At 36.9% G+C, this 17694-nt stretch overlaps 1 protein-coding gene, 1 long non-coding RNA gene and 1 other non-coding gene across 3 annotated transcripts in view; 1 reads left to right on the forward strand and 2 right to left on the reverse strand.

Moving 5' to 3' along the window:
• Nucleotides 1-7890, forward strand: part of LOC139702480 (uncharacterized) — a 33134-nt gene extending 25244 nt beyond the window's left edge. Inside the window, exon 2 of the long non-coding RNA XR_011705125.1 lies at nucleotides 6581-7890. This is a non-coding gene — a long non-coding RNA (uncharacterized lncRNA). The remainder of the gene's footprint in view (nucleotides 1-6580) is intronic.
• LOC114082462 (leucine-rich repeat-containing protein 37A-like) overlaps nucleotides 1-17694 on the reverse strand; it is a 35728-nt gene that overhangs the window by 15577 nt on the left and 2457 nt on the right. The window contains exons 2-5 of the mRNA XM_071603812.1: nucleotides 16379-16450; nucleotides 15306-15377; nucleotides 898-969; nucleotides 103-177 (exon numbers count right to left, since the gene is read on the reverse strand). Of these exons, the coding sequence (XP_071459913.1) occupies nucleotides 103-177; nucleotides 898-969; nucleotides 15306-15377; nucleotides 16379-16450 (291 nt within the window). The remainder of the gene's footprint in view (nucleotides 1-102; nucleotides 178-897; nucleotides 970-15305; nucleotides 15378-16378; nucleotides 16451-17694) is intronic.
• LOC139702572 (small nucleolar RNA SNORA51) lies at nucleotides 4580-4711 on the reverse strand. Its single transcript, XR_011705189.1, has one exon. It is a non-coding gene; the product is annotated as a small nucleolar RNA SNORA51 (small nucleolar RNA).

Here is a 17694-nt window from a genome sequence, read left to right on the forward strand (position 1 = left end):
TAAAGTTAAGAAAATAATGTATTAAAATAATTTTAAATTCAAGATATGAAAAGAGACCTAAAAAATATCAAGTAAAATAAATCTAAGAAAAAAAAAACTTACAGTTTTTCCAATTCAAGAGCCATCAGGAGGATATTCTCAATTGTCGAAAGTGATACTTGAGTTGTTCCCATGTCTCTGAAAGAGAAAGCCAAGATATTCATGATGAACCCCAATAAATATTCTATACTTGAAAAAATATTTCAAGGACATGTGATAACTTTTCTATTTTGGCTTCTCATAAAACAAGCTGCCTTAAGAGTTTATTTCGCATAGAAGATAATTCCATAAAGCTCTTATTGAAGATACATAAATTTACTATTTGCACCATCAAATAATGATCTTGGCATTGAAACATAGAACTTACATCTTTTTTAAACCATCATCTTACTTCTTATTTTCATATTGCATCATTTCTTTCTTTTTTTTAGATGTAGATGGACACAATATCTGAATTTATATATTTTTATGTTGTGTCGAGGATCGAACCCAGTGCCTCACGCATGCAAGGCAAGCGCTCTACCACTGAGCTACAACCCAAGCCCCTCTTTTTTTCTTTTTTAAAAATAATATACACGTATTCCTCTGTGCTTTCTGGGATAAATAATATATTCTTACATGTGTTTACATGTTCCATATCTGTAAGTGTTCTTTAATATGGCTGCCTTCTTCTGATGGCTGTCTTGCCCCATGATATATCCTTCCTTAACTCTTCTTTACCATAACATTTTTCTCCAGTAACTAATTAAAATTAAAATTATGACTTTTTAGTATTAATACAAAATACTTAACCCTTTGATGAAGTAAACAAGAAGAGCAGAAATCATATCTTGAGTTTAAAATTGTTGTAATACTTACAGATATTTTAATGCTGGCAATTTAAAAAGATATGAATCTTCAACAGTTGTCAGAGGATTACGACTGAGAATTCTGAAACATGCAATGGAATTAAAATTATATTTTCAACATGCATGAGACTACTTTTTTATAAAGAACTTATATGTTTAAAAAATATTTTGTCTTTATATAAAAATCACCCTTAGAATTTCATAAGGCACTTTTTTATTTGGGAATTATCCAGCTCTCTAGAAGATCAAGTGGAAAAGAGAAAGAAAAAGAAAAAAGGAGGGGAAAAAAGTGAACACAAAGAAAAAAATATGGCAAAGAATTTTCAGGTCAAAAACCCTAGAAGTAACTATACTAGTAGGAAGCCCTTGCCCTATAGGAAACAGTATTTTTAGTGCCTTCCATATTTCAAGGTGTTTGTCTTTCATTTTTAGAAATTTAAAACATTTCATGGTCTCATTCACTTAGTTAAGAAAAAATATAGAACCAATTCCTTGGCTTGGAAGTCAAAGGAAAGGGGATAAAACTAAGCAATGGAACTGGTAGAAGTCATGCTCCCAGCACCTACTGTCACTGGTATTTTTCTATCACTTCAGAGCCTTTGCCCATAGCACCTGCTGACTTGTCAGTCTCCTGGCAGGGAGAGGGCAGGGATCTCATTTTACTATCATTGTCATTCCCGTGCCGGGTATAGTGCAGCAAATTTTCTAGGTATTAGTAAATGTTTGTTGAATAAATAAATAACATTATGTTTACATGTAAATAAAATGAATAAATTCTCTCTTTTTGAGATGGGATCTCACTATGTTGCTCAGGGTGGCCTTGAACTCCTGGGCTCAAGTGATTCTCCTGCCATAGCCTCTGGAGTAGCTGGGACTATAGGAATGTGCCAAACACCAGAAATAAACTTTTTTTTTTTTTGTATGCAGGATTGAACTAGGGGTACTCTACTAGTGAGCTATATACCCTGCTCTTCTTATTTTTTATTTTGAGACAGGGTCTTGATAAGTTGCCCAGGCTGGCCTTGAAACTGCTGAAGCTTGCCTCAAACTTGCAGTCCTCTTGCCTCAGCCTCCCAGTGTAAATTTATTTTTATGCAAATGTTTACTTTAAAATACTGAAAGATATTTCTTCAATTCATTAAAGCAAGCAAACAGAAAACAAAAAGACAAAAGAAATAGGAAAAAAGAAAAAGAAAATCTGACTTTAGCTTAACTCTACTCAAGAATCATTAGTGTATTCCTACAGAACACTTTTTGGGGGGTCACCAGAAATAGTACCCAGGGGAACTTAACCACTGAGCCATATCTCTAGCCCTTTTTATGTTTTGAGATACAGCCTCACTAAGTTGCTAAGGCTGGCTTTGAACTTGTGATCCTCCTGCCTCAGACTCCGGAGCTACTGGAGTTTATAGGAATGTCTTACTGAACCTGGCTAGAACATTTTCTTAGTTGTTTCTTTATAATTATTCATAACATTTTAGGATTCATTTTAACATAATTATAAAAGCATGTAATATAATTTGCTCTAATTCGGTCCCTAGTACTCCCTGTTCCCCCTCTTCTCCTTCCCCCTGTTCTCTCCCTTCTACTCTACTGATCTTTCTGCTATTTACTTATAGTTTTTAATAATTATTGCAGCTAACATCTATTAGGCTGCCAGGCATCTATGATCAGCATTTCATATTTAATCCTCATAATAAGCTTATGTGGTAAATGTTATCATGACCCCATTTTACAAATGAAGAAACTGAGGCACAGAGAGGTTATATAACTTGTCCTAGGGCCACCAAACTAGTAAGAAGCAAAGCTGGAATTTGAACTCATTTCTGACCCCAAAGCCCATATAAAGAAAAAAAAAGGGGGGGGGTTAAGACAGAAGACAGATGTTACTTTAACCTCAGCTTTGAGAGAACTAAATTCAGAAATGCCTTGGTAAACTTCATCTGCTCATCTGGAAAAGTCTATGAGAATTATACTTTTACTTCTTTTCCCTAATTATTTTCCATGATTAAATAATTAGCCCACAGAACTGAGACTGTAGAGATTTAAAACCTTTTTATAGGTGACATCAGTGAAAATTGGTGGAGTAAGGATATCTGAAAATACATCCCTCCACAAAGGCAACAACAACAACAAAATGGCAAAATGGTCAAAATCACTTTTTCCAGTGTTCTGGAAATTTAATCAAAGGCTTACGGCAAACTAAGAAGCATTTATTCCAGAAAAACAGCTGAATTTCTATACGAACAGTGAGATTTGTGTTGTTCTTCCATTCCTCACTCTCTAGCTCAGTGATAGCTTTGAAAAATAGCCCAGCTGGGTGCGGTGGTGCACCCTGTAATCCCAATGGCTCAGGAGGCTGAAGCAGGAGAATCATGAGTTCAAAGCCAGCCTCAGCAACAGCGAGGTGCTAAGCAATTCAGTGAGACCCTGTCTCTAAAAAAAAATTGAAAATAGGGCTGGGGGGTGGTTTAGTGGTTGAGTGCCCCTGAGCTCAATCCCCAGTTCCCCAAAACAACAACAACAACAACAAAAAAAAACTCTTAGGATAAAATATAGGAGTAAATGCTCACGACCTTGTTTTAGGTTAAAAGTTTCTCAGATATGACACCAAAAGTATAAAAACCAATGGAAAAATTAGGTAAATTAGATTGTATCAAAATTTAAAACTTTTATGCTTTGAAGGACACTATTAAGAAGGTGAAATGACAACTTATAGAAGGGGATAACATATTTATAGATCATATAGCTGATAATACACAGAATACCCAAAATGTATAAAGAACTCCTATAACTCAGAAAAAAAAAGACAACTCAATTTTAAAATGGGGAAAGTCATGAATAAACATTTCTTCAAATAAGATATGTAAAGGCCAACATGCTCATGAAGAGAATGCTCAGTTTCTCAAGTCATTAGGAAAATGCAAATTAAAACCACAAGATACTACTTTATACTCATAATGTTATGAAGAGAAAGACTGGTTAAGCATTGTTCCTTAATATAAGGCTTTAAATAAAAATAAGACAGATAATAACAAGTGTTGACAAAAATACAGAGAAACCTGAACCCTCATACTTTGTAGCTGGGAATGTAAAATGGTGAAGCCACTGTGGAAAACGGTCTGGGAATTCCTCAAAAAAGTTAACTGTAGTTACCACATGACCCACCAATTCCCTTCCTAGGTATGCACCCTAGAATTCCCTTCCTAAGTATGTACCCTAGAATTAAAAACATGTGTCTACACAAAAACTGGCATTATTCATAATAGCCTCAAAGTAGAAACATCCCAAATATTCATTAATTAATGTTTAGATGAATTGATATAATGGTACATCTATACAATGGGATATTATTCAGCTGTAGAAAGTACTGATAACTGTTACAAGGGTGAACCTAGGAAACAATAAACCATGTGAAAGCCAGATATAAAAGGCCATTACAATATAACTTGTCTATGTGAAATGTCCAGTATAGGCAAATCCAGAAGAACAGAAAGTAGTGAATACCAGGGACTGTGGGGAGAAAGAAAGAGAAAGTGATAGCTAACTGGAACCATGTTTCCTTTTGGAGTGATGGAAACGTTCGGGTAGATAACGGCGATTGTTGCACAACCTTATGAATGCAATGAATATCCTGAATTGTGCTTTGTAATGTTGCTTTTTTGTGGTGTGTTATATCAATTTTCTTATTTCCATGTTTCCCCATTCACAAGACAGAGCAGGCACAGGGCCTGGGTTGAAATGTACATGGGGTCGGCTTATTCTGCTCCCTCTTTCTGTACGGTTAATGTAAGAACACAGCCTGTAGTAAGCAAGAGGAGGGAAAAGAACCATATTTTAATGTATAGAACACCAACTGCTATAAGCCTAATCATGTCAGTAGATGGAATAAAGAGGAGTGACATTTCATACTCTTCCATGACTAAGGTCAAAATGACTAACTGGTGAAGCCAGCAGCCACATAGCTTGTTCTTGCCTAGTGCATTTTTCCAGATATTTTTCAGTCTCATTAACTTGCCCAATTTATAACACTAGTTGTGATGTTATGAAGACAAAAAAATTTGAATGACACAGGTTTGTTCCCAAACTTGGGCTTTAAACATTCTCTGCCATGAGTAGGGGCATTAAAACCTGTAAGATGGCTGGTGTGTTCTGTAAAAGTAAGCTCCTACACCTCTATCTCCTCCTGTTCCCTTTCCACTAGCCTTTAAGAATGACTGTAAAGCAATCTGTAGCCAGAAGAATGTAGCAAAGTTTGTTATTATCTTTCCTTTAAAATGATCTCAGTTCTTCAGTGCTTCTCTCTTTTTTAGCAGTTCGCACATGGCTTTGTGCCCTTCATCTCAGCATTTCCTCTCAACAGACAGCCCTTCTACAACTGACACTGGGGTCTTTGTCCCTAGTGAAATGAAAACATGAAGCCACAATCTAGATTATCCTATTTTTTTCCTCCTGTATTAGAGCATCATTTTCTTCATTAAGGTTGTGCCTGTGCAATGTAGAGAGTGAGGGAGAAGCTGGAACACGCTATAGTGACTCTTTTTCATGAACCAAACATATGAACATTTGTAGATTCAGAGTGGACACTTCACTAGAGATCATTTCCATTTATCCCTCAATTCCCTGATTTTATAGATAAACTAAGGTGCACTGACTCCTCATCCATTGCTTTTTTGATACCTTTGTGGGAGTACCAGTGGCTAATTTTTTTTTTCCTTTTTTTTTGCCTTAAAGACTGTCTCAGAAGCAAAGTTTGAGATGCATTGCCTGTTTGTATGTTTGTTTTGTGTTACCGGGGATTGAACCCAGGAGTGTTCTACCACTAAAGCCACATCTCCAGCCTGTCGCCTGTCCCTGCCACCACTTTTTTTTTGAACCAGGAATTGAACCCAGGGGTGCTTAACCATTAAACTACACATCCAGCCCTTTTAATTTTTGAGACAGGATTTTGCTCAGTTGCTTACAGCCTCACTAAATTGTTGAGGCTGGCTTTGAACTTGCAATCCTCCTGCCTCAACCTCCTGGGCTGTTGGGATTACAGGCATGAACCCCTGCACTCAGCTTCTAGCCCTTTTTATTTTATTTTGAGATAGGGTCTCACTAAGTTGCTAAGGCTGGCCTTGAACTTGCGATTTTCTTGCTGTAGGCTCTTCCCAAGTAACTGGGATTACAGATGTGCATCTCTATGCCCAGCTTGAGAAGTACAGTTTTAAGTGATTTTAAAAACATACCTTATTGGAAAAGGAAAACTCAAATATGTTTGCTCAAGCCTTTTGCTGTAGGAACAATGGGACAGAATAAAGGTAAGCTCACAAAATAAGGGAACATTTCTTACCTATTATTTTTTTTTCCCCAAATTCTTCTATACAGGTCCAGACAGATGGGCTATGTTTCCTTTCTATTAACTGAGGAGACAGAGAAGAATTGAGGACTGAAGCGTCATCACTGTCCTGAATGTACTGAAATCCTAACAGCTTTAGCTGAAAACACGTCCAAAGCAGGCAGTCAAAACAAACTTAAAATAGGACAAACTCCAACACTATCTATCTATGCTAGAATCACAAGGCAGGCAGGGAAACTGGTTCCTTTGAGGAAGGTAGTCAAAGAAATAAGCAGAGTAGCCCTCACCCTGTTCCAGCATGTTTGAAGTACTTGGGGATGGAGTAACCCCTTTCCTTTGTTCATCTACATAGGTCCATGAGCCATAAGAAAATGACTGCCCACATGAAGCTCCTCAATACAAGACCTCCGACTGCACCACGTCAGTCCTTTCTAAAGGCAAAGTCTAAAGGAATCTGAAATGGCAAGCCTGTATCTGAAAGTGCTGAGAAGAGCCTTGAAGAAGACTCCCTGGCAGTGAGGAACAGAAGAAGCAGCAAGGACCCTGGAATCAGGCAGACCTGGGTTTGAATTCTGACTCTGTCACTTTCTACTGAAGTGACTTGAGTCACAAACATCTGTGAGCCTTATTAGTAGCATTTTCCTCACACCAGGCAGTCTGAAGATTAAATGAAAGAACATGTTAAGGCATCTAGAATGGGCTGGGCCCAGAGAAGGCTGTGATGATGTCAAATATGCACTGGCCAATGAACAGGAACCCTGGGGATGCCCAGAGGTGGTATGGCCATAGCTCTAGAAGTGCAGAATTCTCAAAGGGAAACAGAGCTCTCTGCTCCAAAAGTCCTATGCAAGTCAGAAGCCAACTTCAAGATACAATGCACAAAGAGCCAAATTGTTATCAGCCAGCTCCTATTACAAGGAAACAAATGCTGCATGGAAAATTATTTGTAAAGTTTGTGATTTTGCCACTTACTAACAGTGTGAACCTAGGCAAGATTTCTGAATTTCAACTTTTTCATCAGAAAAATGGGAAATAATAATATCAACATTGCAAGAGTTCTTGGGAAAATAAGATAACATGTTTTGAATATTTATCATGTGTCAAGCACTATTCTAAGGCTTTTCGGTATGTCATCTCATTTGTATAAATACTTAATATAGTGCCTGGAACATAATAAACAACTAGTAAATTAGGCATTAAATAAATGTAATGGGCAGAGGAAGAATTACTAAGGTTCCAAGAGGAGAGAAGAGAAGATGCCTGTGTCCACAGGTGGGAAGAATAAGATGCAACTGGGAGAAGAAAGGTATAATAGTTACTGGATATGAGACTCTCAAAACTTTTGAACCATTACAAATTAAACCAACCTAACTCACCCCAAAGGACAGAACTGAGCTCTTTTTTTCATCTTTAATGTTTATGCCTCTCTGAATCTGAAAGAAGCTGCCAGGATTCCAGTACAAACCAAAAAGTGATGACCGTACCCTGAAGCATGCAAACTTTTGTGTCTCTACAGCTGTCTGTAGGAAACTGGTGCTAGTGGACTATGGAGGAGCAATAGGGCATTTCTGGGACCGTAGCTCAATTTGCTTTTATAGTGTGGACACACCTACCGCATGGATATTCTCAGTAGTGGAATAAAAAACAGGGATAAATCTTGGATTTCCCTCTTATTCATTCTTTGTGTTTATGTTCTTGGCACAATATTGATGTGTCATAGACAAGTCAGCATGTGAATGTGCTCTATCCGAATAGAGCCTGCCTTTCTACCTTGTGGAGTCCTTCAATTTCTAAACTCATGGAGCTTGTATTGTTAGAACCAATGAAGTAACTCAAAGAATTTTTAAAAAATAAGCCATCAGTCTGGACCTGTGTAGGTGAATGAAGGAGAAGCACTTTAAAGTCAGGGGGAAAAAAGTATACTTAACATTTAGGATTATCAACCAGTACTAGTTTTCCATAATATGTTTCATTTCTGATTTCATCTGGAAGAGATATGATTATTACTACCATTTAAACAGTGGTACTTTACTAATAAGCTCTTGGCACATCTTTTTTCAGGTTCAAAATAGTCTAACATACTGCTAAGTTGTTGCATCAGTGTTTGTCAATAATAGAAAGGCCTTATTCGAGAGATTTACCAGGTTGTATTACATGGAACCCAGACGTGAATCCAGACTTTGTGGGGCCTGAAACTTATCTAATTTGGGAAATGACCTCTGATAAAAACATGCAAAATTTATGTATATAGAAATTGGGAGGGCCGGGTGTGGTGTCACACGCCTGTAATCTCAGTGGCTTGAGAGGCTGAAGGAGGAAGATCGCGAGTTCAAAGCCAGCCTTGGCAATGGAGAGGCGCTACACAACTCAGTGAGACCCTGTCTCTAAATAAAATACAAAATAGGGCTGGGGATGTGGCTCAGTGGTTGGGGGCCCCTGAGTTCAATCCCCAGTACCAACAAAAAAAAAAAAAAAAAGGAAAGGAAAGGAAAAAGAAAAAGAAATTGCGAGGGCCCCAATCAGAACCTTACAAGAGACCTGAGCAAGGGAGGAGACCCAGAACTTAGGTTCCATTCAATTCATGATATATCTACACCAGCTGAGACCTCTGTACAAACTTTTATAGTTCAGAGAAAATTGGTATTTTAACTTATAAACACCCCAGTACATTCATATTGATCATAAAATTACTGGCATCTTCCCTTGGCAAATTGCCTTTGGAAAGAAATTTAAGAGGCTTATCTCTCACTATGGCAAGTGTTTCCTGAAGCAAAATGGCTTTATCTATTAGAAAAATTTTACCCAAAACAAAAGTGCTCAGCTCCCAATACACACTTGGTGGATCGTGACCATTGCGCCAATCTTTTTTTTTTTTTTTTCTCTCTCTCTCTCTTTGGTACTGGGGATTGAACTCAGGGGCACTTAACCACTGAGCCATACCCCCAGCTCTTTTTTGTATTTTATTTAGAGACAAGGTCTCACTGAGTTACTTAGGGACTTTGCTAACTTGCTGAGGCTGGCTTTAAATGCATAATCCACCTGCCTCAGCCTCCTAGCTGCTGGGATTATAGGCATGTGTCACTGTGCCCAGCTCTTTTCTTCTTTTTTAAGAGACAGGTCTTACTATGTTGCCCAGATTGGCCTTGAACTCCTGTCTTAGCCTCTCAAATGGCTGGGACCACAGCTGTGCACCTTGTCTGGCTCATTGTGCCAATCTATGAAAGCAACTATGAATTGGTCTGAGAGGCAGAGCTCCATTCGCACTGCATGAGTGTTAATGTCCATTGCCAGTTGGCTCTGATTTCTCATCATGAAGCAAATGCTTTTTTCTGTTCAGATGAACACAGAAACTAGAGATAAGTTGGTGCCTCCTCCATTTTGAGTCTTTTCTGACCCACCACTCATCCCTGCTTTGTTTGAAAAGTAGACCCTCCATATTCTTTCCCCAAGTTAGGCTTCAGCAAATTGATGAAGGGGAGGAGGTGGCTGCAATAAATGAGCATCTGAAGGAAAAGTTAATCCAGCTCCAGGCATACCATAACCATCCCTTCATGGAACCCAAAATGAACCATGTGAACCTGGATTTCTGATCCACGAGACAGGTGAACAATTTTTTCCAAAATTGAGTTGAGGGGAGAACTTTCACCTTGAGTCTTAAATCCCTTTCAGGGTTAGGGGTATATGTTGCTCAGTGCCAGAGTGCTTGGCTAGAATGCCCAAGGCCCCTGGGTTCCATCCCCAGCACCGAAAAACAAAACAAATCAAATAAATAAGTAAAAACAAAATTCCCTTTTGAGCTGAAAGGAAATAAAACCCATACTTCTTGTTGAGGGTAGTCAGGAAAGAAAGTATATGTAATTAGGTCAGAGCAATGTATTTTCTTTACAAATATTTTTTACACTATATCATAAACATCATCTTTCTCACACCTCAAAGATTCCTACTGCCTACATACAATTCATGACTTCAGAGGCAGGTATTTTTAGAAAAATAATGCTCTGGGTGATTGGGGAGAGAGGTCCCCTGAATGAGGTTTAAAAGAATTCGTTTCTGCTTTCCATTGAGAAAGCACCTGCATCTGTGCTCCCTGGAGGGCTTTATGCTAAACTTCATTCTTTGTAGCCCTGTTGCATATATTTAAGCAGTTAGGGACTCTAAATGTGAGATGGAATCAGAGTTAAACTCAAAAATGAAATTCAAGGACAATTCACATGTCAGAGCATCATCACTGAGACGACCATGGCAATGCTAATTTGGGTGTTGCTTGCATGATGCTTTCTATTATCTATGCCAGAGATCAGTGCTAGGGAAAGCAGAGCATGTCCTATATAAATTACAAGTCTCTTGGCCTCTCTGTACCTTAGTTTCCTCATTTGAAAAGAATGAATGGATCTTAAGACATACTTCTTAAGACAGCTAACCAATAACTGTATAATGTTTTTAACACATAGTTTTGGGGGGTATTTTGTACATGCGTGTATCTTCTATTTCACTTACAACTTGTGTAAAAACTGCAGTCCATGCCATGCCTGAAATGTTCCAAAGCCCAGTTCTGTCAGTAAATTGCAACCAAGGTTTCTACAAAAAAGATAAGCCAAAGAAGAAGGAGAAGAAAAAAGATATTCTTTCAGAACATTTATCATTTGGCAATGATTCTAACTTATATATGATAAAATGTAACCTCAATACTTTTTCCACACACTAAAGAAATCTTGCTGTGGAAGATCCTGACTTATGACTTATATTTCTGCGTTTATACATGCAGAGCCTTAGCTATAAAACAGTGAATGCTCAAAACATACTTGTGATATTTACTTCTCTAAAACAGGGCTTCACAACTTCAATGCTATTGACATTTTGGGCTGGAAAATTCTTGTTGTGGAGTTTTGTCCTGTATATTGTAGATGTTTAACAGCATCCCTGGTGTCTGGCCACTAGATGCCAAAATGTCACCTGTGTGTAAAATCACACTAATTGAACCACTGCTCTGTAATGACTCATTTCAATCCATGTATAATAATTCTCATACTTATCTTTGCTAGATACGTAAATTTTTAATCATAATTTCAAATGAGTAGCAAGGGGGTTTATAAAATTTCAAATATCAAGTTATACTTGTAACTTACATAAACTGCAAAAAAGGTAGTGGTTCAAATGTACGTCTTTCGATAGATTGTATTTTATTGCAGGATAAATCTCTAGGAAAAGTAAAAGGAAAATATTGCCTTGATTAGATATTAGCTATCTAATTAGTATGAATAAATAGAATCCAGAATTGATAATATTGAATACCTAGTTTTTGTTTAAATTCTAAACCTTTGGACTTATATTTGAACTTTTTAGAGTTTTTAACCCTGCCCACTCTTCTCTTGAGTCTCACTTTCATAAATAAAATATACAACTTTATATCTTGACAGGTTTTGAGATAGTCTTTCCTGACAGTAGGATAATTATTATGTGACCTTTTACAGTTTTATCAAGTTCAAGATTATGAGCTACAAGTATTAATTTCTGCATGTAATTTTTTAAATTAAAGGGAATATTCTCATGTTCCTGGCTTAATTTGGTTTTTCTTTCACACGTGCATGTGTATGTGTGTGTGTGTGCGTGTGTGTGTGTGTGTGTGTGTGTGTGTGTGTGTGTGGTACAGGGGATTGAACCCAGGGCCTTGTGCATGCTAAGCAAGCACTTTAACACTGAGCTATACCCCTAGTCTTTTATTCTATTTTTCTAACCCAGTTTAATACTAGAATAAAAAGATACCTTTCAAATCATTTGAAAGACAGTTACTCCTCTAATTAATACATGACTTTGAACTAATTCAGAGTTGTACTTTCTATCATACTAATGGAAACTCATTTTGGTTTCATATTACCTTAATACTCCATGAAGTCACTGCTTCAGTTGTGTAGTGCTGGGACAATGAAAAACAACATGGAACTGCATTTTTATTTGAAAACACCCATTCTGATTAGAGTTGACTCTCTTACTTCCACAGATTTCAGCTTGTTCCTCACTTTTCACCTGGATGGGTAGAACTGTCATGACTGGTGTCTCCAACTCTAGGCTCTCCCTTTCTAATCAATCCCGAACACAGTCACCAGTTAGGCTGTCTAGAATTTAAAGACCAGGATTACCTGGGAACTTTTGAAGAATGCAAAATTCTCAGCCCTACTCCAGAATGACTGAATCAGTAACTATGAGGGTGGTATCCAGAACCAAGTTCTACAAAGTCCTCCAGGTGAATCTGAGAGGAGACTCAAGGTTGTTTTAGAGCACTGCAGATGGTTCCCCACCACAGCTCCTTTGCTTGGCACTCAAAGTCCTAGAAGGTTGGCTTCCATTCTCTCTCTTGTGCCCTACAGGTGCCCATGGCACTCCCCAAACACATTTCTGTGTTTTGCCTTTCTCCCACTCTCCCTTTGTAAGCTTTGTATATTTTCCCTAAGATGCCTATCTGATGATTCCCAGTGAGGCCCTTCGAGGTCCTGTTGAAACAGCACTGCTGTAGGAACATTTTCCTTAAACAGTTGGAAATCTTTTCTCCTCTTTTGTGCTGTAGACACAATTTATACCTCTTAGTGCCCATATTCATTTGTTTTCAATTCAATTGTTTTTGTATCCCATTTCTTCTGATACAAACTCTGTGAAAGCCTGGACTGGGTCTTGCTCATCTGTGTTGCCCTCCAGGTTTAAAACTGACACAAGTATTTGAGAAACTAAAATATTTATAAAACAAATGAATATCTAGGGAGTGAGGAGGGGGACAAAAATGACTAGTTAAAAAGGAATGCAGTTTGTGACTTCACAGCTGGCCCTTCTGCTGCACCTCTTTAGCACTTTGTCATCCACTGGGTACTTGCTGCATTATAGTTTGAGCTTAGCCTTGTCTCCTCTGTGAGCCCCTAAGTTCCTAAAGAAGAGGAACCTGTCTTACTCATCTTTGTCCTTCCAATACTAGGGAACAGTGTTTGGCATATTCTTTTGAGCTCTTTTTTATTGGTTAGTGTTTTTTTTTAAATAAATGCAAAATATATATATGCTAACATGAAATAATTAGCTAACAAAGTATTACATAGTAGAAATAATGAAAAGTCTACTCCATTAAGCAGTTATCTCATTTGTTTTCTCCAAACCTGGTTTGTAAGGTTTGAGGCAGAAGTGACTAAAACCAGCAATACAAAAGCAGTTGTCCCTGAGGGCCTAGGAGGTTTGATAATTCAAAGGACTACTTTTAGTATCATGTGAAGCTCTTTATAGTCACTTCTTTTAAGCCTTCTACATCTGAAAAAAGAATATATTTACTAAAAACATCATTAGTTAGCTTAATAGGGTTAATGACCCACACATATCTAGATACCACAGACAAAGGATAAAAATCAAGCTTTCACAGCAAAGAACCTAAATTATCTTTAACCAGATAAAAATACTATGTAAGTGTTCCCTCCTTGACAATAATAATAGAGAGATTTTAATTTTGTGATTAATGAAAAGTTATAGGCAGTTCTGATCTGCTTACTTAGTGTAAACGTTGCAAGCTACACTATTTAACCATCATTTCAAATATCTATTTTCTGGAGGGGGATACTGAGATTGAACCCAGGGACAATTTAAAACTGAGCCATATCCCCAGCCCTTTTGATTTTTTATTTTGAGATTGGGTCTCACTAAGTTGATTAGAGCCTTGCTAAATTGCTGAGGCTGGCCTTGAACTTGCAATCCTCCTGCCTCGGGCTCCTGAACTGCTGGAATTACAGGCATGTACCACCATGCCCAACTTTTTCACATTTTTTATTGGTGTATTATAGTTGTACATAATGCTGGGATTTGTTGCTACATATTCATACATGCACACAATGTAACAATAAACTTTGGCCAATATCATTCCCCAGCACTTCCCCCTTCTCTCCCTTCTTCTCACCCCTTGGTTCCTTTCCTCTTTTCTACTGATCTCCTTTTGATTTTCATGAGCCTCACTCCCATCTTTCTTTTCTTTTTTCCTCTCTAGTGTCCACACATGAGAGAAAACACATGACCCTTGACCTTCTTTATACTTCTGTGTTTGGCAAATATCTATTTTTAATGAAGGTATGCCAATTCCTGCATTGAAATCCTTAATACTGCTTAGTAGTATTAGCTACTACTACTAGCTTAGTAGTCTTGAAAATATTATTATGTAATTTACTTACTTAGTTATTTACTCTTTTTTTTTTTTTTTTTTTTTTGTTCCAGGGATTGAACTCAGGGGCACTCAACCACTGAGCCTCATCCCCAGCCTTATTTTGTATTTTATTTAGAGCCAGGGTCTCACTGAGTTGCTTAGCACCTTGCCCTTGCTGACATTGGCTTTGAACTTGCAATCCTCCTGTCTCATCCTCCTGAGCCACTGGGATTACAGGTGTGCGCCATCATGCTGGCCACCATGCTGGCTAGTTATTTAGTCTTTAAGCATTAATTTAATTCAGTTTAATTGTTAAAACATTCTGAATTAATGGCATTCAAATGAATATAGGTGGCCTATTTTTTTTCTCTCCTCCAGGCACCAAACTGAGGTTAACTTTAATTCCCTCTGTTCTACTAATCCAACTTTTTAAAACCTTATTTGCAAAGGCCAGATAGTAAATATTTTAGATTTTGCAGGCCACATACGATCTCTGCTACATATTCTTTCCTATTTATTTTACAGCATTTTAAAAATGTAAAAATAATTCTTAGTTAATGAGCTGTATAAAAATTGACTGTGGTTTGGTTTTGATCCGTGGGCTCTAAATTAGATATAAATACATGTAAACACTTATAAAACAAGGTTCATATGAGTGTTAGTAATTGCTCTGATCTTATTACCACTTTTCCACTGTAAGTGGAGTTTTTTTTTTCCCATCCGTATCTTGTCTATATAATTTTTAAAACTAAAAATGCTTAGGAGGTATTTAATGCTGGAGATGGGTTAAAATCTATACAAACTTACACAATCACAGAATTTAATTGCTGGAAGAGATTTTACAGATTATCTAATATGAATCCCTTATTCATTAGATAACTCATAACTCACAGATAAATATGATTAAGTAACTTACAAATACTGGAGGGATAGCAGGCCTTCAAAGGAATCTTTGTGTAATTCAGTCAGGGAATTTTCACTGAGAATTCTGAAAGATGAAAAGGTTATTTCTGGACCAAAATTCAGCACAAAGATGGAGAATATCCAGTGGTAAAAAAGTATGAGAAAATGAATGCTGTCATATTCTCTTGCCAGGAGTATAAAGTGGCATAACCTTTTTGCGGGTAGCTAAAATTTCATATCTACAATAGTCTTCACCCCCCAAAATCTCATTTCTATTCTATAGAATTATATGCCCATGTTCACAAAGAAGTATGTTTATTGACATTATGCATGTAAACAGGAAAACCATATACACTCTAAACATCAATCAGTAGGGGAATTATTTTTAAATAAACCATGATATGTTCATACGATGGAATATTATGCATGAGTTCAAATGAATAGGGTAGGCTCTGTGTACTAAAAAGAAACCTGACATATGATGAAGTGAAAGAGTCAAGTTGCATGAATGTTACCATTTATGTAAAAAAAGATAATAAAACCATGCAACAAACCTATTTTGCTATATGTAAATATGTGTGTAGGCAAATGCATGGGGAAAGATCCAGAAGGTTATATATACCAAACTCAGAGTAGTGGTTTCCTCAGGGGTGGAGGGTTAGAGCACAGGGATGGTGTCTCACTATACCTGTTATTTCATATTTACTCATTAAGAATGTAATTATGTATTACTTACAAAATGGAAAATAAATTTAAATTGTTTTTTACTTACTTCAAAGGGGGTCCACGAAATTGAATTTTTATTTATTTATTTATTTTTTGCTGTGGTCCTGGGGATGGAATCCAGGTCCTTGCTCATGCTAGGCAATTACTCTACTTACTACTAAGCTACAAACCCAGTCCCCATGAAATTTAATTTTTAAAATAACCACCAAATGTCACTCAATACAGGCTGAATTAATTTATGGAGGGGAAAACCTTTTTCTAACAGTATTGACCTCAACATTCTAGACTAAGAAGGATCTTACAATGCATTTTTTTTTTTTTTTTTTTTTTTGTATTCATGTTTGGAGAGAATATACTCACAGTTTCTCAGCCCAACGGTAAGATTTCCATATGTTTTCTTCAATGTAAGAAATAACGTTTCCTTGGAAATTCCTGTGAAGAAACAGTTTATACCTTTGAATAAGTAGGGAAAAAAATGAACAGAAAAAGTAAAACAATCATGGAGAACATTCAAATATAGAAAAAACAAACGAAACAAAAACCCAGCTTTCTAATTTTCGGAACTATCAGCTTCCCGGTTTCACAATAAGATAATAATGTGAGCCACTGGCACAAATGATAAAGCAGAAGTTTAACTTCCTATCTGTCGAATTTCAACAGAAAAATGGCAAGAATTTACCATATTAACAAATATGAATTAAGAAACACATTGCAAGTGACACCAAAGCTTTGCCTAAGTGCCCTCTGTTGAAATATCTCCAGGTATTAGGAGGATAAGGACAATTAGAAATCACGGGAACTAATGTGCTGATGTGGAAAGATCTCTTGAACATGTTGCATAGAAAACAAGTATGAATCAGTGTTTTTTTCTTTTTTAAACTTCATCAGGGAAAATTATGCATAGAAGAGAAAGCAGAAAGAAAGACACACACCAATATGTAACAGGGGTCATCTTATGGGTGGTAGGGCATGGACAACGGGTGAAAAAGGATAGAGGTATAGATTTTCACTTTGATCCAATATACTTCTGTTGACTTTTTTTTTTTAATGTGAGAATGTATCTATGAATGACATGTTTAAAGAAGCTGTTAAATTATGTTCAGTTTCAACTCTGCAGATACCTTCAACTTTTTTTTTTTTAACTCTGTCCTTATCCCTTAGCAATAACTTTTCTGTTTATACATCTTTACATAGACTTTTTCTTGGCATTTGGGGTTGGAGGATAAGCCTGCTCATCTAGTGGACAAATGCCTAGTGGACGTTTCCACTCAACCAGAAGCCTTTGGAGGGCTTTATGTTCCCCACTAAGAAATGGCTAAGACTGAACTCATTTCTCTCCAACTGGCTTTCCTTCCTGGTGTTGTTTTCCACCTGCTACATCACCAGCATTCTCATTTTTTATCCAGGACAAAACTCGTGGAGCCATATTTTATTTTTCTCTTTTCTATACACCTCATCCCCTAACTCTTTTAGTCAATCATTAAAGCATTTGTTATTCTTCTAAAGCTCCCAGGATTTTTTTCCTTTTAACAGACTAAAGTCAAACCTTAAAATGTTTTTAATATCTTACTTTTAAAACCTGGCATTTTTATTTGTTATCAAACAGAATAAATAATTTGATTTTTCTTGTTCTAACTTTTATTTGTCCTTTTTAGTTATGGCAGTAGAATGTATTT

The sequence above is a fragment of the Marmota flaviventris genome, chromosome 17 (genome assembly GCF_047511675.1).
Source record: "Marmota flaviventris isolate mMarFla1 chromosome 17, mMarFla1.hap1, whole genome shotgun sequence".
Taxonomy (NCBI): domain Eukaryota; kingdom Metazoa; phylum Chordata; class Mammalia; order Rodentia; family Sciuridae; genus Marmota; species Marmota flaviventris.